Genomic DNA, 24,032 nt, shown 5'->3' with positions numbered 1-24,032 from the left:
GTGTCTTTGCTGTGAACCCCTCTTTATGCCACACCAGAATGCCTACGGTGGTCCTGAGCTGCTTTCCAGTCCCACTCTGACCTGTCCTTGCTGATGCTAGACTTATTCCAGGGCAGTCAGCTTCTACCAATAGGCCAAGTAGTATTTATGTGACTCAGGCGCTTCCGTTCACCACAGATTACGCTAATGGCAATTCAAGGGCTCCACTGAGCCTCAGTTATACTTTGAGACATCCCCTAGCCCCACTAGTCAGGCTTCTGGTTAAGTGAGAATGGCTTATGTTGAAGCAATAGCTCTTTTTTAAAAAAATTAAATTGTGTGTGTGTGGGGGGGTGTGCCTATGAGCAGGTGTAGAACCAGGAGGATGATGGGTGCCATGCTCTATTACTTCCCCCTCGTTTCTCTGAGACACAGTCTCATGCCTTATACTGATTGTGCCTGTTCTACACAGCAGTGGAGTTTCAGGCATTTACAGAAGCACATCTGGCTTTCTGTTTGACAACTGGGTATGTTAATTCATGTCCTCAGGCTTGCTCAACAAGCACCTTTATGTGCGGAATCTGCCCAGCCTTAATGGGCTCATTTTAAAAAGGTTGTGTCATCATTTGACCTGTTAAGGTCCTTGGAGCCTGGAATATTTTAGTAGGTACTGAGACAATATAGGATGGGGTAGTGGTAGTGAGTGACAGCCACCCACCTCCCACAGTCTCAGGCATTTGAATCTTTGGTCTCCAGTCTGTGGCACTGTTTGGGCAGAGTTAGGTAGTGTGACTTTACTGGAGGAAGTATGTCACTGGGTTTTGAAGTTTAAAAAACCAGTTGCCATTCCTAGTTCATTCTCTCCACTTGCTGCTTGGGGCTCAAGTGTGAACTTTCAACTGTTCCTGCAGCTTGCTGAGACACTTTCTCACTGTGAAGGTAAGCAATGGATTTTTATCCCTCTGGAACCTTAACAAGAGATAAGAGTGTCAAAAATGTATCCATCACACTGCCCTGCCCCATAAGCAAAAGGCAAAGAAACACAAACGCTAATGGCCTTTTTAAAAAAATGTTTCACTAGGTAGTCTAGACTGACCTCAACCTGAGATCACCCCACTTCAGTCTCCCCAGTACTGGGACTGCAGGTGTGTGACACCACACTTGGCTAAATCTGCTTATTTTTACAATACACACACATACACACACACACACGCACATACATATGGAGGAAGGGTCGAGAAGATAATTTAGCAAAGAGGATGAAGGATAAGATGGGTCAGAGGACATGTGGATGTGAAGGACTCTTCTTTCTGCACAGTTTCCAGTGTTAAAACACTATTTTAAAAAAGAACTTGTGTGTGTGTGGGGGGGGCTGGGTTGGATATGATCAAGATACATTTTATAGACATATTAAATTGAAAAAAATATGAAATTGTATCAACAAGAACACTAAAATGAACAAAAAGAGAAATGTCAAAATTTGTTTAAAGTGAATGCCATGCCTACCCTGAAGGTAGAAAAGGGGGTGGGTCACTCCAAGTAGCATTGGGATGAACAGTTGACTATGCACCCAAGTTTGGGAAACAGCTGAAATACTGGAGTGGGGTGGTAGATGGGGAAGTACTGCAAGCAAGTGCTCCACTGATTATTTACAGAATTATAAATAACTGATTGGTGCAATTCTGAAGCTGTTTTGGCATATTACAGGCCTCAGAAAATAACTGTTGTAGAGAAGACCAAAGATTTAACTGTGGACAAAAATGTAACAGGGAAGCCAAGAAATGTAGAGATAGGCCAACCTGAGAATCAGTACAATTGTTACATGCATATTTGTATGTGTATATGTGTTCATGTAAAAAATAATGATGCATTTCCAGGCAGTGGTGGCACATATACCTTTAAACCCAGCACTCAGGAGGCAGAGGTAGGCTGATCTTTGTGAGTTCAGGGCCAGCTTGGTCCACAAAGCGAGTTTCAGGATAGTCTAAGCTGTTAATCAGAGAAACTCTGCCTCAAAAAAACAAACCAAAACAAAAAATTAAAAAAAAATAATGATGCACATATGTCCTAGCTCTAACCACTGGAAGGACCGAAAAGCAAAGTCATCCCAGGAGCAATGGGGCTACTCAGTGTCCAGATCTCAGTTATGCCAACCACTGGCCACAGAGAAGCAAGCCCTGGCATGGGCAAAGATGTGAGATGACCATGGGAAAGTATCTTCTTATGTCAGAAACTGACCCCCAATATGACAGGGGCTTATTAACACACCACAGCCAGCTTGAAAGGATTGGGAAGGACCAATTCTGGGACAATTTGAACAGCAGAGTAAATAAACATACTAGTGGAATATAAACCACTAAAAAATGTGAATGCATACTGCTGAGAAATAAGCCACTGGCTGGGAAGAAGGGACTTCGCTGCAGTGGAATGACAAGGACTGACTGTTAAACATGGACGCCAGGCTGCTGTAATTATCATGATAAACACTGGATCAGGCGAGACTTACCAATAAATGCCCAATCTAGGGGAATTATGAAGAGGCACATGACCCACAAGTGTCTTCGCAGGGGCTGTGTAGAAGTTGAAAAGAGTAATTCTGCAGTGGAGAAGTGGCCGGTTCTTAAGTGATCAAAAATAAATACTGCTTGGGAAAGTTAGAGGGACAATCAATGTGACATCCTGAAAAGGACACAGTGTCACCTAACCCACATTTCAGCCAGAAGGCAGACCCTCAATCAGACACAGATCCAATGAGGGCCATTCTCTAGAACCAGTCAATGACTCTACCATTCAACCTAGGTAGACTGATGCAGGCAGACCGAGTTTACAGCCATTCTGTGCTACATTGGAAAAATTTTGTTTAAAAAAAAAAAGGAAGTACATACTAAGCATGTGCAATAAAGGACATTTTTAGACCAAAAAAGACAATAGGAACACAGGTGGGAAAGATGGGAAAGAACTATGAACTGATGGGGTCAAGAGCCCCTTGTTCTTAGCAAATGCACACTGACGCTTTGGGAGGAAAAGGTCATTCGATGACTTCAACAACTGCATGGTGTGTGTGCGTGGTGGTGGGAGGACAGAGAGAGACAGAGAAAACAAAATTCAAAAGGAAAGACTTAGGAAATGGGGTAAAAGGTGAATGAGTATTCTTTATACTATTTTTGTTTCATGATCTTTCTTAAATTTGAAATTATTTCTAAATAAAACATTTGAAAAACTACTATAAGTTCAAAACCAGTATAAATGCAAAATCTCTGTAAACATATACATGATGAATGAGGAGATTCAGCAATGTGCATTTTAAATGGTAACTCAGTCAGTAAGCACCTGAGAGGCCCTGAAACCTGGCAAACAAGTTTAGCTCTGCACAGCTACTGCCGCCATCTCAGAGCCTACCCTGACGGGGAGGGCCCTGTGAGACTCACAAAGGAGGGCATAAGCAGGGACCTTGACTGCTGGTCTCCAGACCACCTGGAGAAACGGTGCTGGCATGGCTGTAACCAGAGTGTGAAACACAGGTCACAGACTGGGGCACACCAAGTGCAATAAAGCTTAAGCTTACTATGAGGAGAGAAAAGGCCCCAGGAGGGTCGTGGGTGGTTCATCTGTCTGGGTTTAGGGTAAAGACTGCATAAAAGTGCACCAGGACAGCAAACAAGATTTATTTGTTAGAAAACTAAGACAAAGGAGAGCTGGCCACTTACAAGGGAAGAGTGACAAAGTCCATCTGCATGCAACTATTTTCAGAAATCCCTGATGCTAAGAGAAGGTGACTGCCAAAGAAAGCAGCAAAGAGAAAAAAGGAATCTGAGCCAAAGGAAGAGACACTGAACGAGGGGATGGTGAAAATGGGAAGTGCCTGCTTTTGCCAGCCTGCCAATACGGCATCCTGCAAACCTAAACAGAAGTACGTTCCCAGGGACCTGTCACACCAGACACCCAGGGAAAGGATGAGCGTGTCTCACTGGCGCTGAAGAACTCTGCAATGAACTCTATGTTACTGTGAATATCATTGAAATAAGTACATTTAGAGTCCACAGCTCCACCGGGGCAAGGAGGCACATCAGGGTGGTCACTTGCTCACCCCAGAATCACAATGAAATCACAGAAAACAAATGCTCAACAAAATAACTAAACAAAATTAGAAGTCAGTGGGGGACTAAAGATTATTTAGCCCAAGAATTCTTAATAACAAACAGGGTTGTTTTTTTCTTTTTTGTTGTTGTTTGTTTGTTTTTGCTACAATTAATGAAATTTTTAAAAATTAAAATGTCAAGTTTCTATGTGCTTTAGCAGTCTTTAATCCAACAATGCAAAATTTACACCATTCCCAAATCCGAACCTTTTGAGAGCTGATGCAATGTAGCAAATGGAAATTCCATATCATAAAAAGTGGTTTGATGTGAACATTATTTACAGCATGATATGAAATTATCTTCAGGGGATAGTGAGCTGACTGAGCAGTAAAGGTGTCTGCCTTACTGCCACACAAGCCTGGCAGTTCAACCTTAAAAACCATTAATGAGGTAGAAGGAAAAGCCCACTCCACGGTTGTCCGACCTCTACACACATACTCTACAAATACATGCACCTCATACACTACCCACACCCACCCCTCTATACAAATAAAACGGGAAAATCTTCAGACTGTATATAAGGAATATATGAAAAATAAATTTATTTCATGTTTATAATTGGGTCCATCCCCATCCCCAATTTATTATTCTCAGTATTTGGAGTATTTATTTCAAAATCTGAAAAGCTGGTTATCCAAAGCATTTTGAAAAAGAATCCTCAACTTGTTCTTTAAAAAAATGACAGAGAGTTGGCTTATAAGTTAAAAGGTAATACTGCTTTTGAGAGGGCCCGAGATCAGTCTCCAGCACTGACATTGGGTGGCTCACAAATACCTGTAACTCTAGCTCCAGGGGATCCTCTACTCACTTCCACGGACACCAGTACTCCTGAGTACAACCCCCACAGAAACACAGGTATGCTCACAAAAATAAAAATAAAATTTAAAAACAAAGATGTATCAATAACAACTCTGAGAGAGTTAATTTTAGAATAGGACCATTATAGCAATGCTAGCATCCTCCTATTAAAAAAACTTTTCAAATTATTTATTTTAGAAGTTCATTTTAAAAACCTTCTTCATGACTGTTTTATACAATGATTTCTGAAATAAATTTAACTTTTACATTAAAACTCTGAGAAGTGGAGTGACTTATTCCTGCTACTCAAGAGAAGCATCTTGAAGAACGGGTGTCTGCTTTACTCCAGTCTGCGAAGCAGAAGCTATGCATGAAGTCTATCGCAGCTCTGACAAACCCAGCGGAGACAAGCCCAACAGTTACTTTTCTGCCCTGCCTACAAGCAACAAACTCTGTCCCCAGCAGCACCCCAGCTCACAGCTGAGTGTGTTCCCCAGCAGCACCCCAGAACACAGCTGAGTGTGTTCCCCAGCAGCACCCAGCTTACAGCTGAGTGTGTTCCCCAGCAGCACCCCAGCATACAGCTGAGTACACACAGTCAATGTCCTAACTAAACAGGGTTGAACAGGGTTTGCCTGTCTCCTTCCAACTTCATAATGTGGTTCTGTCAGATATTTTGGTTGAATCCATATTTATTGTTTACTTTATATTTGTATGTTCATTTCAGGTATTTATTACTTTTATTTTAATTTACGATTAAATCTTCCCAGACTTTGAAAAGGTAGTTGAAAATTTTTTAGTTTGTGATGTGTGAGTCCCCTCTGTGTGCTGTGATTACCATTAATGAATAAAGAAACTGCCTTGACCTGTTGACTGGACAGAACTTAGGTAGGTGGGAAAGACAAAACTAAATGCTAGGAGGAAGAAAGGCAGATGCAGAGAGAGACGCCATGGAGCTACCACCACCAGAGGGAGATGTGCTGGAACTTTGCTGGTAAGCCATGACCTCATTGTGATATACAGATTAATAGAAATGGGTTAAATTAAGATGTAAGAGCCAATAAAAATCTAGAGCTAATGGGCCAAGCAGTGATTTAATTAACACAGTTTCTGTGTGGTTATTTTGGTTCTGTGCAGCTGGGACAAACAAGTGGCCTCCTCCAACAAGTTTGTATATGTTTATAATGTTTGAATGTACTATTTTTGTTTCTTTAAGACAGTGTTTCTCTCTGTAGCCCTGGCTGTCCTAGAACTCCCTCTGTACCCTAGGCTGGCCTCAAAACTCATAGAGATCTGCCTGCCTCTGTCTCCTGAGTGCTGGGATTATAGGTATGAGCCACCATCGCCTGGCTGTCCTTTTTTTTTTTTTTTTTTTTTTTTTTGTATGCTGGGTGGGCTGGCCAGTGAGCCAGCCTGTCTCCAACTCCTTCATGCTGGAGTTATAAGCGTGCCATTTTCTAAAATAAATAAAATGAAATGGAATAGAATAAAATAAAATGCAGGGGTTCTGGAGGTTAAGCTCAGAAAGTGTGTCACCAACTGGGCATCTCCTTAGCCCTGTAGGATTCTATTATGTGTTCCGATTGGAGAGTAGTCAAGTCCATGAAGACAGGCAACAATGGTGGCTTGCCATGGGGGGAGGCAAGGAGAACAAGAAGTTGTTTAGTGGGGTAGAGTCTCTGTTTTTCAGGACACAAAGAGTAGATGACAGTGATGGATACACAAGATGAGCCCCCTTAGCACTGCTAACTTGTACACTTCAAGTGGTGAAGATAATAAGTTTCAATTTCCACTATTTTGTCACAATAAAAAAGAAACAGAAGAAGAGGAGAAAGAGGAGGAGAAGGACGAAGTAGGAAGAGAAAAGACAGACAGACAGGAACCCAAAACGGGCAGGGATAGCTTTATCTCCCAGGTGCCATGCAGACAACCACCCTGGGGAAGCCGTGGGGTCAGGGCACAAAGACATTGCTCTCTTGATACAACAACTCTGGCTGCATCCTGGAGCTCCCCCAGCCTCTGACACACTGATTTTTTTCAACAGCAGTAATTCCCTGACTCGCCTAGGATGATGTACACCCCAATCTGATTAATATTTGGTAGAGGAGGTGCTCTTTGGAGAAATGGCAGGTGCATATTGCAGTAGTTTTTTTTTTAAATATTTATTTATTTATTTATTTATTCATTCATTCATTCATTCATTTATTACATATACTATATTCTGTCTGTGTGTATGCCTCCAGGCCAGAGGAGGGCACCAGACCCCATTACAGATGGTTGTGAGCCACCATGTGGTTGCTGGGAATTGAACTCAGGACCTTTGGAAGAGCAGGCAATGCTCTTAACCTCTGAGCCATCTCTCCAGCCCTTGCAGTAGTTTTTGACTTCACAATCCAAGGATTTCTTCAGTCTGATTTTGTATTCCAGAAACCACAGAAAGATAGACAATGGAGGGGGAAGGAGGAAGGTCTTCACAGGAAGGTCATGGGAAGGGGAAAGACACGCTCCTGGTTACCTAGGTAACCACAGAGGGCTGTGATTGGCTGACTCTGGAGCAGTGTTTCAATGTGAAATTGGTCATGGCAATGGCAGGAACAGGCAGGCAGGCGTGTGTACCCCTCCTTTGCTGGTTGCTTTTTAGTACTGCTCCTCAACAGAGTGGTCATCTGGGTTGTTCAGAGGGTCTGCCTTAACAAACCTCAACTCTCCTGTTAAGACTGCAGGAAAGGAACAATCAGAATCTCCCCATCCAGAACCAGGGCCTACCAAATCTCTTTCTCTCCCATTAGCCCCACACTTACACTCTCATCTATGCTCAGTCATCTTACTCACTCCTAAAGAAATGAGCCTGCAGGGCTGGGAAGATAGCTCGGTGGGTAAAGCACCTGTTGTGCAAGTGAGAGGACCCGAGTTCGAATCCTTCAGTTTTGCAAGATTCAAAGAATACTGGAGATAGTGATGAAGACACAAGATGGGCCCCCTTAGCACTGCTGACTTTACCCTTCAAAGTGCATGGAAAGCCATACTCAGTAGCATGTGTCTATAATGCTTATGCTCCCATCATGAAATAAGAGGCAGACAAAAGACTCTCTAGACAGCCAGCTTGCCTGGAGTATACAGCAGCAAAACACAAAAGCCTGTCTCACAAGGTGGAAGATAAGGACAGACACCAAAGATCTCCACGCAGAAACATGAGCACAAACATATAGGGACAGAGGAAGGAAGGAAAGAAGAAAGGCCTGGAGAAACTGTGGAAAGTGTGGCCCAGAGTGTACCCAGGCTTTCCTCTATGCCTCTGCCCCGAGTAAAATGCTGCAGCACGGGAGCTCTCACCCTAGCAGCCTCGGGCTGAGCGTCAGGAAGGCCCATGCACAGGTGCACGTGTGTAGTCCAGAGTCAACTTACCCAAAATTACAAAGCTGCTCAAGGGCAGACTTCAGTATCCCAAAGGTAAGTCAAGAATGAGGCTGGGTTCCATTTCATTCCAGAAGGGACTTTTAAAAAGGGCAAAGCTGAGGATCAAAACCCTGGGGACCCCTCAATCCCAATTGACTAGGCAGTGCCATCAGCCTTGCCTGTTGTAAGATTCCAGGAAGAGAGCTGGAAAGGTTAGGACACCCAACCAATTCTTACTTGTTCCATAGGCATACCCAGCAGCTCAGCCCTACTGTTCCCAGGAGGAGGTAGAGGGACTCCATCTCTCTGGCAGGTCTCATTATTAAGTTACTGCTCCAAGCAAGTCCAAAAACAAATGGCTGTCCCTTCCAAATGAAGGGCCATTTAAAAAACAACCATGTGCTGAGGCAGTCTGATTTCTCTGGCAAAGCTTCTTCAGCTAAGGGATGATGCCATCCTTTATCTTTCTTTAACAGCCCATATCTGCAGAAACTGAAGGGGGTAGTTGTACTCTCATGGCCTTAGAACAAGTGACCCAGGACTTGAGAACTAAGGGATGGCAGTTTCTTTGTGCACTGGGGGTGGGGGAGGATGGGTCAGAAGCACACATTCATTTCACACACCTTCATCGTCTGGGTTTAAGTGCAGAGGAAGTGTGAATTCTGGGTGCTACTTTATAAAAAAAATAACCATTGATACCACATTCAAATCAAGCTATGACAAACTGTGACTTGTGAGATACCCTTTTTACTCTTCTGCTTTACCCTACCTTCTATATAGAGACTTGGACACCAGAACAGCGGCAGCAGACATGGGGGCGGTGGTAAGTACCAACACCTGTCTGTCACAACCACACTGTTGATCAGCTTCTAGATGTAGGCCCAGTGAAAGGCGCTACAGGAGAAGTAACACGAGGAAGAGGCAAGTGCCCTAGCCATCTCGGCACAGAAGGGAGAAGGGGAAAAGCTGTAACACAGCACCCAGCACTCGCATCCCTACTGCTGATACACATACTCAGAACTTAGGACAGAGCCACTGGAGACATATGAGCCAGGCCTGGTGATGGGTCCCTGCATAACTCTATATGAATGAACATCTGGTTTGCACTAAGAATGAAGGAAACTGACACCTTTCCAATGGACAGGATTTTAACAGCTGCAGTTTTTGTCCAAACATAGATGCAGATTAAAGAGAAACATTCCTTAATAAATAGCACCTTCAAACCTAAGACTAAAAGATCAGGTATATCCTTTGGAAAGCTTCAGAATATCAGTACAGTGGCCAGGCCTGTGGACACTTTATATATTTATGGTGAACTGAGTGGGAAATGATAGTCCATCATGCTTTAGAATGATTAGTGTGTCTGAGAAATCACAAGGGCAATAAAATGGTCATGGGGTCACTGGGAGCCATGCTTGGCTGAGCTATGAGGTCTATGTCAGCTGCTTCAGCTGGTCTCTGGGGAATCCTGGGGCCCTATTTGGCACAATCTGGCTGGGCAGCCTGAGGAACCCACTCTGGAAGGCTGGTAAAAGTGTCTTCCCTGGTGCAGGGGAAGGACACAGCACCAGACAAACACTCCAAGTCCAGCAGCCTAAAGGATGTAGCAGCCTCAACCAGCGGCCTACAGCCACTGTACCGGGACTGGGCCATCTGGCAGACAATTAGGGTCTGGGGACAAGCCTGACCTAACCATACTACTGTTAGTCATAGTCTTGGCTGGCTGAAGAGCATCCCTTACAAGATCTGGAACAAAAGCAGGAGCATCTTTCCAAGATGAAATTGACAAGAACACAGTGTGTAAAACAAGATACAGACATCCATCTACCCATCCCACCCTATGCCACTGTACCTTGGCTAGACCTGGGCTAGCTGATAAGTTTCTTCCCATCTAGTGAACTCCCTAACATAACCTAAAATAAGCAAGTGCAAGTGAGTATGACTTAGTCTGTGTTTGTCCCTCAACCATCCCACCAAAGTGATACTTAGAAGCAAAGGGTTTTAGGACCCAAATGAACCAAATGTACCAAGTAAACCAAAAAGAACAAAACACATAAATAAAAGCAGCCAGAGACCTTGGCCTTAGGAAGTCTGGGCCATCAAGGGACATTTTGGCTAGACTCACTGATGTGTGATTGTGGCATTCACTGACAGTTGCCATGATAATCATTACAAGAGCCAACAGGCTGGGATGAGAGAGTATGCACTGGCTGTAGACTTGCACACAGCTCTCAAAAACAAACAAACCTCTAGTCCAGCAGTTCTCAACCTGTGGTTTGTGATCCTTTGTATGGGGGTCAAATGACCCTTTCACAGGGGCTGCATATCAGATATTCATATTACATTCATAACAGTAGCAAAATTACACTTAAGAAGTAGCAACGAAAGTATAGGTTCTGAAGGGTCATCACAATAAGGGAAACTAAAGGTATTAATTGGCGCAAAGCTCTGCATGACTCTGTCAGTCACTTAAGACTGTGGGATGTAGAGTCACCACTGCTAGCCCCAGGGTTCAGAAGGCTGATGAGCACAATGTTCCCCCAGTCTCATAGCTCTCAGCTGGGATGCTTCATAGAGGTTGTAGGTTGCTTTTGTCCCAAAAGGTATGGGATCTTCTTCACTCCAGCCAGTAGAACTCTGACTCAACCACCACCAAGCACAGTCCCATTAACACCAACACCCAAGAGCTCTGCCTGGAGGTTCCATATGAGTGGCTGTGAGCCTGGTCTATGATACAAACAACAGGCTATATTCAAGTATTTTGAATTCCAGACCAAATGTTCTCCAGTTTCAGAGGGTTTTAGCACCTACATAAGAGACGGGAAGAGAGGAAGGTGGATTAGTCCTGCCAGGACAAGAGTAGAAGACAGGTTTCTGTTCACCAAGGGTATATACCACACAACTGTGCCTCACTCTGAACAGACGGGACTTGTAAAACCTGTTGGAGAATCTGGATGCTGTATTTAATCATGTGACTCCGAAGATCCATCAGCTATTAAAGACATATCATCTTACCAAACCTGGGCTTCCTCTCCTTCCATAGTGCACTGGACACAAGTAATATTCCCAAGTTAGCAGGAGTAAGAACAGCAGCCATAATGGTAAATGAAGACGGCAACAATAACGGCAGCAGTAGCAACAACAAGTACCTCCAGAGCGTTTCCTAGGGTCTGGTGCTGCTTTGAGGTGGCCAAATGCACTGTGTAATTTAACTCTGGTAATGGACAATAAGGTGGCCATGTGTGACTATCCTTTTACAGATAGGAAACCTTGCTCCAGGTCACACAGGGTGGGCCTTGCACTAGATCTGCTGCAGCACAGCCCACAGTTGCCTCTGAATGGCCAGGCTGTCCAGAATGAGGTACACTGGTGGGTGCTGAGAAGAGCAGAAACACCCAGGGAACACATGAGGAGCAGGAGGAAGACAGAGGACATAGAAGCCTCGCTGACTGCAGGGGCTGGCATGGGTGAAAGGGCCGTTCCCGGGTACACTCACCTTCACGCTCCCCACTTGTCTTCATGCTTTTTGAACCACCCTCTGTACCTTTAGCCTTCTCAGCGTCTTCCTGGGCATCTTCAGCAGGCCCTCTCTCCTCGTCCTCCTCCTCCCCAACGTTTTTGTAGTTGGGTCTCTTTTGCATCCGCTTCTTGCCCTTGTGTTTGTTCATCTCAAGGGACCGCTCAAGTGTCTCAGTGGGCTTAATGAAGCACCGGATGCTGGGCTTGGCCTGGGTGAATACAACACATGAGTTGGGATGCTAGAATATCAATGGGTGTTCACAGTTGCTAGAGGCCCTGCCTCAGCAAGTTACATCCAAAACAGTCACCACTACTTCTGAGCTGGTGGCAGGACTTTTACCAACATTCTCCCTTCATTATGAAGTAGCTAAAATGCCAGATACCATTTATGGCTTGCTATTCCAGGCCTGGTGGTGAAGGCTCACAATCCAGGCTACTTAAGAGGTTGAGATAGGATGGTCTCAAGTTCAAGGCCTGCTTGGGCTACAAAGTTCCAAGAACTTGAGTTCCAGAACAAACCGGGCAACTCAGTGAGACCCTATTTCAAGAAAAAAGGAAGGCCTAGAATGTAGCTCAGTGGTAGAGTGCTTGCCTGGTATGTGTGACTCCCTAGGCCCCTCCTCAGTGTATTTCAGAATGTGCATGTACACATGTGCACAAGAAGTGTTGCCTTTTACCATGCCAGTTCTCCACACCCCAAGCATCAATTGTCCACCCAGCAAATATTCTGGTGTGCTCTGTACGCCATCTTTTTTTCTTTTTTGGTTTATTATTATTATTATTATTATTGTTGTTGTTGTTGTTATTACAAATTTTCACCTCCTCCCCTCCTCTCATTTCCTCCTCTCCTCCATTCCCCCTCCCCCTTCCCCTCCAGTCCAAAGAGCAGTCAGGGTTCCCTGCCCTGTGGGAAGTCCAAGGTCCTCCCCCCTCCATCCAGGTCTAGGAAGGTGAGGATCCAAACAGACTAGGTAACCACAAAGCCAGTACATGCAGTAGAATCAAAACCCAGTACCATTGTCCTTGGCTTCTCAGTCAGCCCTCCTTGTCAGCCACGTTCAGAGAGTCCAGTTTGATCACATGCTCCATCAGTCTCAGTCCAGCTGGCCTTGGTGAGCTCCCATTAGATCAGCCCCACCGTCTCAGTGGGTGGGCGCACCCCTCAAGGCCCTGACTTCTTCCTTGCTCATCTTCTCCCTCCTTCTGCTCGTCATTTTGTACGCCATCTTTCTGAGAGGTCAAACTGTTATCACCTCACTCAAAGTCTCCAGCAACCCACGAGGCAGTACTGTTGTCCTCGTTTTATAGATGAGGAAGCAGCTTGAGAGTACTGAATGATCTTCCCAAGGTCACCAAGCCAGGAGGAAGTAGAGCCTCAAATCTACACACTACCTGCATAGTTGCTAACACAGTGACAACAAACTGATATTATTATAATTAGTATTTTTGAGGGGGAGGGCTGAAACAGGTTTCAAGTGGTCCAGACATGCTATGCAGTAGACGATGACCTTGAACCCCGGATCTTTCTGCCTCTACCTCCCAAGCAATAGGATTGCAAGCTTGTATCACTGTGGCCACTTTATTGACTTTTATTTGTAGTGAGTAAAATGCTACATGACTAAGGAACTAGAACAGCAGCATGCCTTGCTATTACAAAAGCAAGTTGGTCATGTGCCAGCTCTCCATGTAAGAGAACTTGCTAAGTGTCAATGAGCCAAAGTCAGACCAGCTCCATAGGAAAATGTTTTCTCTAGGCAGAGAAAAGCAGAAGTCTCAGAGAAACAAAAAAGGCCCCTGCCATCAGTGCATCCTATACTCCCATATCTCTGTCTTTTCAACCACCATATACAGAAAGTATGGGTTTATTTTACAGGTGAGGAAAATCAAGGCTTGGAAGGGTTGGATTTGTTCAGTTACTCAAGTTCTGGAACTGTAGAGAATCTGTCAGCTCCAAAGTCCAAGCGCTTCTTCAAACAGCAGTACCTTACCCAGAAGCCTTCACAGTTTTACATTTAGAGTTCTTTAAAATGTGTATTATAAACTGGAGATGGAGGCATGTGTAGCGATGCTAGCACTTGAGAGATGGAGGCAGGAGGACCAGAAGCTATTCTCAGCTACAATGTAAGTTCAAGGCCAGTCTGGTCTGCACAGAGACCCTTTCTCAGAAAGGGGATGGGGTGGATGGGGCGTGTGCATGGTACTGAGCATATGGGGTGCATACCTAGGAAGACTGAGGCATGAAAATCACTTGAACTCAGAAGTTTAAGGCCAGCCTGAGTAGAACAAGATTCTATCCCAGGAGGGAAAAAAAAAGGAATTTATCCATGCAAATACACTCGTCTAAAAAAGGAGCAAAGGCAAAAGAAATGGATTTGTCTGGGTCAGGACTTTGATTGAAGTGTTATTTTTCCAGACTCTGAATGTTCAGACACCAATTTGTCACTTAAAAGAAGGTTTAGAATAAACTTTTCCATTATCTTGGCATGGATTATCTATCTTATGAATTTGTCCCAAGAGCCACCAAGTATATTCTGGAGGGGGAGGGACAATATACCTTGCCAATAAGTGGAATGTGCTCAAGGAAAGCAGATTAATTTCAATAATGTCCAAAATAAAACCCATTTGAGAGCTAAATTAGCATCCAAATACAAACATTCATTTTTATTTGCCCATTTTGGATTATTCAACCACAAAAATGACAGATAAATTGAAATGTGATTCTACTATCCAGAAAACACAGACAATACATTACAGAGTTGGAGAATGGGCATTCTGAGCATGTACCACTTGCACCGCTTGACAGTCTGCATCCGTCAGAGCTCAAGCAAGATGCTGTGTGCTAAGTGCAGCCCTAGGCTGCATTCTCCTGGAAATGATTCCAAGATGAAGTGGCTTGCTTCCGCCCATCACCATCTGCTTGCAGTGAGTTTTAGAGCATGCCACACAAAAACAGGGCTACCAGAAACAGAAACTGAGGCCAAACACACTACAAACACCTATATACTATGAGTTAAGGACAGAGATCCACAAGAATGGCTATGGCAAATCTTCCCTAAATGCTAAAGGGCTCTAATGTTCAGAACAACGGGCAGAATAGAAGAAAGTAACATAAGGGGCCTGGGGCTGCCAGAATGGTTTGAAGGCCAGAACCACTACCTCATCTCTTTACCTAAAACACATGCAAAGGAATTCTAGCCTTCTAGAATCAAATGAAATCATGGGTAGAAAGCTCCTTCAGATCTGAGCCCGCAGTTCAGTGGTAGAACCCTTACCCAGAATGGATGAGTACTCTTGGCTGGGTCTTGGTGAGGATGGGGTAACAGAAAGGAGATGAAAGAAGGCAGACAGAGAGAAGTTCCTTCAGAGAGAGGAACAAACAGCACACATGCAGCACAACAGTCACCCTTCCCTTCCCAGTCTCAAAAGAAAAAAAAAAACAGAGAAAAATCACCTGCAAGAATTAATGCAAGGGAAGGAGTGGGGCTCACTATGATCAAAATCATTGTATGAAATTCTCATAGTATAAAAAATGTTTTTTTTAATTGGATGAATTCAGATGGGTATAATGGTCCATTGCCTTTAATCTCAACGTTCAGAAGGCAGAGGCTGACAGATCTCTCTATGAGTTAGTTAGAGGCTAGCTTGGTCTATACAGTGAGTTCCAGGTCTACTGGACCTTGTCTTTAAAAAAAAATAATAACGAATTCAAGAACTTTCCAAGTGAATCACTTTTCTGGATAGCATTGAAGTGGGCACAGGGAGTGGGGAAATTTTAAGCTTTTAAAAATGCAGCCAACCAGCAATAGCTAGAAACACCTAAAGGTCCATGGATGAGGAAGGGTTATACAACTCTTGTCTGTCCATTGCTGGAGTGGGAATCCATGTAGATCAGTGGTTCTCAACTTTCCTAAGGCTGTGACCTTTAATACAGTTCCTCATGTTGTGGTGACCCCCCAACCATAAAATTATTCTTGCTGGTATTTCATAACTGTAATTTTGCTACTATTATAAACCATAATGTAAATATCTGATATGCAGGATATCTGATGTGTGACCCCTGTGAAAGGCTTGTTTGAACCCCACAATGGGTCATGACCCACAAGTTGAGAATCGCTGATGTAGATGCTAAAGATTGAGGTCCAGGCTAGTGAGATGGTCTAATGGGTAATGTGCTTCCTGAGCTGCTGACTGACCTGCACAACCCCCACTTGGGCTGAGACTGACAGGTCCTAGAACTCAAAATCAGGAGTGAACCACATGTTCAGATCTACCTCCCTGGTAAGTACCAAGTCCTGGCTACTGTTTACAACTATGTCCTCTGTGGGTCTGTTTCCTCATCCACCAAGGGCCATGATGTCAGTTTCTCCCTTGAGAGCTGCTGAGAAGTCCAAGAGGCAGCCATACTGTCTGTCACCCTTTGCAGAAAGTGCCTCTCCCCTAATGCAGTGAATACTTGGAAAAGCTCCACACTGTTCTGAGTACTTTGCACACCTGCCTTTCTTTGGCCACCTCACACTGAATGGGAAGATCAAATCCAGAAAGCCTGTCACCAGTGTCCAGCAAACCTCCACTCCTTCCCACAGCACTTGCTATGCTACCCAATAGGCCAGCTCCAGAAGCACTGAAGGACTGAACCATGATATGGGTGTGGTGGTACATACCTATAATCCAAGCACATGGGAGGCTGAGGCAGGAAGACTGTGAGTTCAAGGTCAGCCTAGGCTACTTGGAGAGACCTGGTCTACAAGCCAATAAACAGATTTGCACATCTGGCTACCAAGAAAAGCAAGTAGCAAGTACTATGTAGAACAAAAGTTTGTGAGTTGAATTTGTTCTGCGTTTCTTGGTGTTGTTGCTGATGTTTTTATTTTTGGTAGAACTGGGGATGAAACTCAAGGCCTCATACATGCCAGGCAAGTGCTTGATCACTGAGTTAGCAATACCCTAGTCCTCAATTTGCATTTGAATCTAATATATACAGAGACCTCACAGAGGCCACAATTGCCTAGGTTTTTACCAACTGTAATCTAACTTTATTGGTTGTGGCAAGACTATTCTCATTCCAGAAGAAGGTGATCAGAAAGCAGACATCAAACAGCACATACATGTTCCATGCCAAGAGGTTGAATGACATCAGGCTCCTGAGCCCAAGCTGCATCATGAATCCAGAATATGTGACTGCAGTCACATCTGATGTGGGATGCCCTTTATACATGTGTTGCTTTTATTGGTTGATGAATAAAGATGGTTAGGTCAATGGCTTAGCAGAGTAAAGCTAGGCAGTAAGTCCAAACAAAGATACAGAGAGAGAGTATGCAAAGACAAGAAGACGCCATGTAGCTGCTGAAGGACAAAGATGCCGGAACATAACCAATAAGCCACAGTCTTGTCATAAAAAAATTAATGAAAATGTGTTAATTTAAGATATAAGAGCTAGCTAGGAATATGCCTGAGCCATAGTTTCTGTGTGATTATTTGGGTCTGGACAGCTGGGAAATGGAGCACAGGCTCCATTGAAAAATGGTGCCTCATGTTGATATTTGTTCTTATTGTTTATAATTTTGTATTAGGCTTAGAACTTTCTTATTTAAACAAAAAGGGGAGGTGCTATAGGAATTCCTACCCCCAGTGGCCTTTAAGTTACCCGCCCACTTGGACGTGGCCTCTTATACTATAAATGCCGATGCGCACATCCGGCCTCTCTCTTCTGGCTGTGGGATTTGGTTGATGTTCCCCTGTTCAAGTGGAGGACTGTGATCTGTGACTCTACCTCTAAATAAAAAAACCCTTTATTATACTCAAGAAAGAAAGAAAGAAAGAAAGAAAGAAAGAAAGAAAGAAAGAAAGAAAGAAAGAAAGAAAGGGAAGGAAAGGAAAGAAAAAAGAAAAGAAAAGAAAAGAAAAGAAAAGAAAGTATCACAAACTCCTGGACAGTGCTGCCTGTTACTCCTGTCAGCTCAGCAGGACACTGTGCTCCTGCATCTCATCCAACTGGACATGATCATCATCACAACATCAAAGAGCCCAGGTGGAAACTGCCTAGGGTTCAGGCTCAACACTAGCAGTCCCAAAGGGACAAACATTCAACCACTAGGACCCTGGACTTCCTTGTGGAGAGGCTAGGACATAGTACTACTTTGCTCCCCAAAAGAGAAACAGGAGACAGAAATCTGCCTTTTATGAAGTCAAAAGTGGCCCCTCTGCCAGCCCCACAGACCAGACTCTCTTCTATCCCAGTGTTTGACTTACCTCCTTTGCACACCAGCTCCTAGAAGACTCAGCTCCCTGACCTAAATTTGCAAGCCCAAGGCTACCTCCTCTGAGAGGACGTCCCTATGTCTCCTCCTGAAACTGTCTCCAGTCCTTCAGACCCAGGTCTTACATCTACAAGTGTGTGCACATTTGCTGTCTGTCCCACATCCCAAAGAGTCTGGATGGTGACTCATTCATTCTGGGTTCCCTGCAGCCAGCGCAACAGCAGCCTATACTGTGAAGAGCTCAGTAAATGCTCAAAGTAAAACTAAGCATGCATGAGCCAACAGACACCCATGCTCAGCAGCTGGGCCCTACGTGCAGAAGGAATGACCCAAGTCATTAACTCAGTCATAATCATAACTACCCAGTCACTCAGTTTGAGTGAGTAAAGTTCTTACCATCAGCCTATATCCTCAGTTCTCTTTTTGCCTTTTATTTTGAGAAAGGTTCTCATTCTGAAGCCCAGCAGGCTCTTGATCCTCCTGCTTCAGCATCTAAAAGAAGTGGGACTTCAGGCCTGCATTGAGTCCCAGCAAACACAGCTCTTTAATGTGACTTTTGCCTTGTACATTGTTAGTAAGTTACTATATGCTATTTAAGTTTCCTGAAAGCCAGCTCCAGGAGTTCTGTTCCAGACTCCAGTATGCTTATTTCAAGTGTTCTCCAAGGCATCTTGTCTGGGATGAGCTGGCCCGTCGTCTATCAGCGACAGGGAGGAACAATAAAATAGCCTGAGAATAAGATACTGTGCTCTTGAGAATAGCTAAAAGGCCAACTCTTTCCAACCACAGTCACTGCTGTTTATTCCACGATATAAAAATGTCTACAAAAGGAATGGCGTTGTAGAATATTATTTTAAAGTGTATTACTTTTGTTTATGCTCGGGAACATTTGTTTAATGATGCAAAGATGTGTTTGATTAAATAAAATTCACCTTTGGTCAGGAGGCTGAGTCAGCAACGACCTGTCAGGAAGTGGTAGGGAGGAGCCAGATGGAGAAGGGTTTTTAAAGAGGGGAGCAGCACTGGGCTTCTGGAGAGGTGTGAGTTACTTGCTATTGAGCCTCTCTGGGAAGCAGAATTCCACCCCAACCTTTGAATCCTGAGTTCTTTAGAAGGACAGAGATTTAGTTAAGTTTCCTCCATAGCTTTGAAAGAGCTGTGCCTGAGGTAATTCCCTCAGGCAGCAGCTCTAGAGACCTAACTGCTCCTGATAGCTGTGGAGTTGGAGTTGCTTATTCGGACAGCTATAAAAGGCAGTAACAATTTAAAAAAGAGGACAACAGAATGGGAAGCTGGGGCTCCTTCATGAAGAGAATGTTCCCCTCTGCCCAGAAATCTCAACTGGGAACTCTAGGCTGTTTCAGCAAGCTTCTTGATCCAGCAGAGTCACTTCTGCTGGATGACAGTATGCAATCAATTTGATGATGTTAATAAATATCTGATATTTTTCTTGTAGTTGGAAGCCTCACCCAAGGGGATGCTCTGCTCCACCCAGAACTCTCAATGGGAGGCTCCTGCTGGCTGCCTCAATGAGGCCTCCCCAGTCCTTTTGTGCTGGATAGTTTAAGTCCTCAATTTGATGTTGCTTTTGTTTGCTGTCACAATTAGGCTACATCCAAGTGGTCTCTGCTGGATGTTGTTAAGTCCCTAATTGGATGATGTTTTGCCATATATCTAATGCTTCTCTACTACTTGCTATTGATTCTTTCAATTGTTTGGTATATATTTAGTAAATTCTCTCATCCAATGCTGAAATCAAGCTGTAGATAATCTCTAGACCATAAAGAACATCTCTTCGCCAGTAAGTCTTCAAAATTTGTTTGCAGGCTACAAGAAAGGCATTCCAGGATGAGGTGTTGAGAGCCCATAAGAGGTCAGGAGCAACAATCTCAAGCCAGTTAGGATCTGCTGATCACATAGCATCAGAATGTTCTAAGAACTGGTTCAATCCACCTCCCAGGAGAGCTGCAATCCCCTCAGGCATGAAGAAGAACTGATGCCCCTATGCCACCACAATCACCAGGTCTGTAGAGTGCCCAGAAAGGCAGGTGTCTCTAGGAAGAAAGAAGGGACCCACTCACCCAGTGGTTGTCCCACAGTCCCCCCAAAGGGAGACCATAGTCAGCTAGGGGTGTTTCTCTTCTCAAGGACTCTGGTACTGACCAATAAGATGTCCGTGGCTTGTTACAGGTGAGGTGTCTAACTCCTCCCTGGGAACTGTTAACTCAGTACACTTCATTGCAGGAACCATGGCAACCACTGGGAACATACCAAGAGAGGAAAAGGCCCACAAACGTACTTCTGCATCAGCATCTGAGTACTCCAGTGGCCTATAGGCTCCATATGCCCTCACCAACCTCATCTCTACTTCATACACCTTGTTATACCAGTCACTGTTCCTCCAACTCCAGATATATTATGTCTTGGGGCCTTGACACCCACTTTTGACCAAAGTGTTCTTCCTTTAGGTATCATCATGGTTCCCTCTCTCCTGTGAGTCCAAGCTCACATGTCACCTTCCCACCACTGAAGGGCCAGCTGTGAATACCCTATTGTGACTTGTCCCATCTCCTTATGGCTGCTGCTTTCCTGAAGCCCGTCCGTATCTGCTTGTTGTGATGGTTGCTATAGACAGCATTGTTTCTCTTCCTATGAGGCAGGGTCCTGGATTTACTCACTGGTATATCTCCAGTGTCTAGAATGACACCTGACATGGGGAGACACCTACAGTTATCTTCTGAAGAGATGGATAAATACATTGGCCCACATTAGAGTAACTCGAAGTTTTGTTAAAAAACTATAAGCACCCAGAGAGGCCACTCTGGTAATAAAACCCAGCAAAGACCCAGCACATAACATACCAGAGGCAATGAGTATCTTGATGGTCTGTTCCCACCCAGATCTCTTATTTGAGGTATTACATGGAAGAAGTTGCCAGTGGCTCAGTGCAGACCATAGAAAGTCCCCATTCAGCAGGGAATGACACTACCTCCAACTGCAGAGCCTTACCAGCTGTGTGGCTGTCCACTAGGCTGTTGCTTCATATCACAGAAAAACACAGAAAAGCTGGCTAGGATTGATGGAGGAGTGTCTATGTGTTACTTTCATTATTAATAAAGAAAACTGCCTTGGCCCTTTAAGAGAACAGAAAATTAGGTAGGCGGAGTAGACAGAACAGAATGCTGGGAAGCAGGAGTTGGAGAGAGGCTTCAGGCAGTCACGATAGTGAGTCGCCATGATTCTCCTCTCCGAGATGGATGCAGGTTAAGATCTCTCCTGGTAAGCCACACCTCGTGGTGCTACCCAGATTACTAAATATGGGTTAAAGAAAGATGTGAGAATTAGCCAATAAGAGGCTGAAACTATGGGCCAGGCAGTGTTTAAAAGAATACAGTTTCCGTGTAATTATTTCGGGTGTAAAGCTAGCCGGCAGCCGGGTGGCGGGATGCAGCCCCGCCGCTTCATTCTACATAGGATCCCCTGCCTCACAACTTTGGCCACTCAGATATTCCTTGCTGGACCAGGAGCAGGGTTCTCATCTTCATTCCAAGTCACCATCAGCCTTGGAAGAGCTTCCTGTCTAGAGTCTCAATACACTAGGACTCCTGTCAATTACCCAGCCCACCTTCTGCCAGGGAGAGACCCTAAAGCTAAGGCAATGCTGTCCTCCTTGATACATGGTGCACTCTGGCTTTATCTTCAGCACCCAGATCCTCCTCTTATAGGAGGTCCAGGAGCTGAAATTCCACAGTGGCTGCACAAAAAGGCCATTCTAAGGTCCAATTCTTTTGTGAGCAATGTAGGTGATTGAGTTAATGTCTTGACTCTAGAGGTCTGTTTGCTCCTTTTGGTATTCATAGACCTCTCCCCAAAGCCCATATGTTCCTTGGAGGTCCAAACCCAGCTGGGAAGGCAAACTCCTACAAAGGCACATAGTGGCCCTGCGAAAGGCCCAAAGACACCCAGGATGGTCAGGGACACTCTCAGCCAGCAAGCACATGACCCAGAGAAACCAGGATTCAGATGCTGGGCCCCTCCACACCTTATCCTGGTGGAGTTTTCTGCTGAGCAGAGAGCCCAGCTACTAGGATGGTGGGAGCGACAAAGAGAAGTGTAGCTAACATATAGGTGCACATGCATGCACTCTTGGACCTCCAGGGAATCAATCGGGTACCATCCCAACTGGCTCACCTGACACAGAGATAGTCAATGACAATTTGAGGGTGAAACCTGTTCTCTCTCTTAGCCCATATTCTGAACTCCCAGCTAGCCAGTCTGGGCACATACATTAGTGGTAAAAATACTTGGGCCATCTAGAGGTGAAACCTTGGTGGTTAAGTTAGAGAGCTCAGAGAGAACACTGAGGGCTGAGCTTACTGTCACCAATGGCAGTGTTTAGTCTTGGTGGCCTCTATTACTGTTGTCACTGTCTCCCTTTCAAGCCTTTGCCTGCTTCTGAAGTGCTTCCCCAGGTACCTGCTTAGTATGCTTCAGTGTGGACAACAACGTGCCAGCCTATCCATGGAGTTAGGCCCCAAATAAGGGATGAGGTTATTGGACAGCCTCATCCACCATACCCACACTATTTGGTGCTAGACTTCAGAACAAACACTACACACAGCAAGGAATGCTCACTACAAGGCCATGCTTATTACTCTACTTGTACAGACAATGAGAATGAGACCTGGAGATGCTGACAAACTCAAACCATGACACCTAGGACTTAAGGTACTGCTGCTGTTCTACTCCAGAGCACTTGGCTACCTCTGCACGTAGCATGTGAGTACCACAAGAAACAGCTCACTCTGAGGCTCTTCCAAACCTATCGACTCAAAAGTGACTCCCTGATCTGAGCGTCTTCCCAAGGAAGCCACGAGAACCCTTGTGACTCTGCGACCTCTGCCGTCACTGCCTCACTTATCCCTGCACTGAATACCCTTGAAGCTACCTAGTAAGCCGTATGACAGCACAGGTCTCTGTGCTCACAAGGGTGGGAAGCCAGAGAGGTCATGGGGTACATGTAGAAGGGATGCAAAAACTAAGGAAGTTGTGTCATTGAAAAAGATGGGAAAAGATCTCTTTCTTAAAAGTACTCTGCCGGGCATGGAGGCATACACGTGTAATTTTAGCACTCATGAGGTTAAATTAGAAAGATGATCAACCTAAGACCAACCAGCCTGTGCTACACAGTAAGTTAAAGGTCAACCTAGACTATACAGCGACACCCTGTCTTTGGGTGGCAGGGAGCACCTACAGGTAATGAAGCACATCTCCAAGTTCAACCATATCCACTCTGCAAACATTAGAAGAGGCTAGCTTCTTGGACATGAGTAGTAGTTTAAATGAGAATGGCCCCTCACAAAGACTCATACATTTGAATGTTTAGTTCCTAGTTGGAGAACAATTTAGGAAGGATTGGGAGGTATTCTCCTTATTGGAGAAGGTGTGTCAATTAAACGCTTTCTTTTCTAAGTTGCCTTGGTCATGTTGTCTTTTCACAGCAACATAAAAGTAACTAAGACAGCATGCATCCTCTGAGAGAAACTGCATGCTCTGCATTAGAATCCCATAGGTCTGGTCCTCAGTAGGAGCCATATGATGGTAATGCACAGGAATGTCAATTAGACATTCACATGCCTATGCTGATGTGTGTTAAATTTAACCCTAAATTATAGCCCTTCAGAATAAGTCTGCTTCTGTCCAATTTTGGTTTGGGTTTGTGAGAGTTCTGCTGGTAAAAATGAAGTAATACCAGTAACTTATCTACAAATTACAGGAAGGAGAAAGTAGGGTAAAAAAGACCAAGAAACTTAAAACGGGTTTGATCAACCACATCCTAGCCAGGCAGGAAACAATAGGAGACTGCTCTCATTCACAGGGAAGGAGGACCATTCACACAGGACTTTGATAAAAAGTCACAAATGATGGTCATCTTGCTAGCTGT

General features: G+C 44.6%; 1 protein-coding gene across 7 annotated transcripts in view; it reads right to left on the bottom strand.

The window, feature by feature from the left end:
* Clec16a (C-type lectin domain containing 16A) overlaps positions 1-24,032 on the bottom strand; it is a 224,081-nt gene that overhangs the window by 151,967 nt on the left and 48,082 nt on the right. For 5 of the 7 annotated variants that reach the window (XM_038325851.2, XM_038325854.2, XM_038325852.2 and 2 more), the window contains exon 10: positions 11,809-12,040. In XM_038325851.2, the coding sequence (XP_038181779.1) occupies positions 11,809-12,040 (232 nt within the window). The remainder of the gene's footprint in view (positions 1-11,808; positions 12,041-24,032) is intronic. The other 2 variants (XM_038325853.2, XM_038325856.2) reach the window with 1 other exon arrangement.

Source organism: Arvicola amphibius, chromosome 4, assembly GCF_903992535.2.
Source record: "Arvicola amphibius chromosome 4, mArvAmp1.2, whole genome shotgun sequence".
In the NCBI taxonomy this organism is placed as follows: Eukaryota; Metazoa; Chordata; class Mammalia; order Rodentia; family Cricetidae; genus Arvicola; species Arvicola amphibius.
The sequence above is the reverse complement of the archived record's forward strand: the minus strand, read 5'-3'. Positions and strand labels throughout refer to the sequence as shown.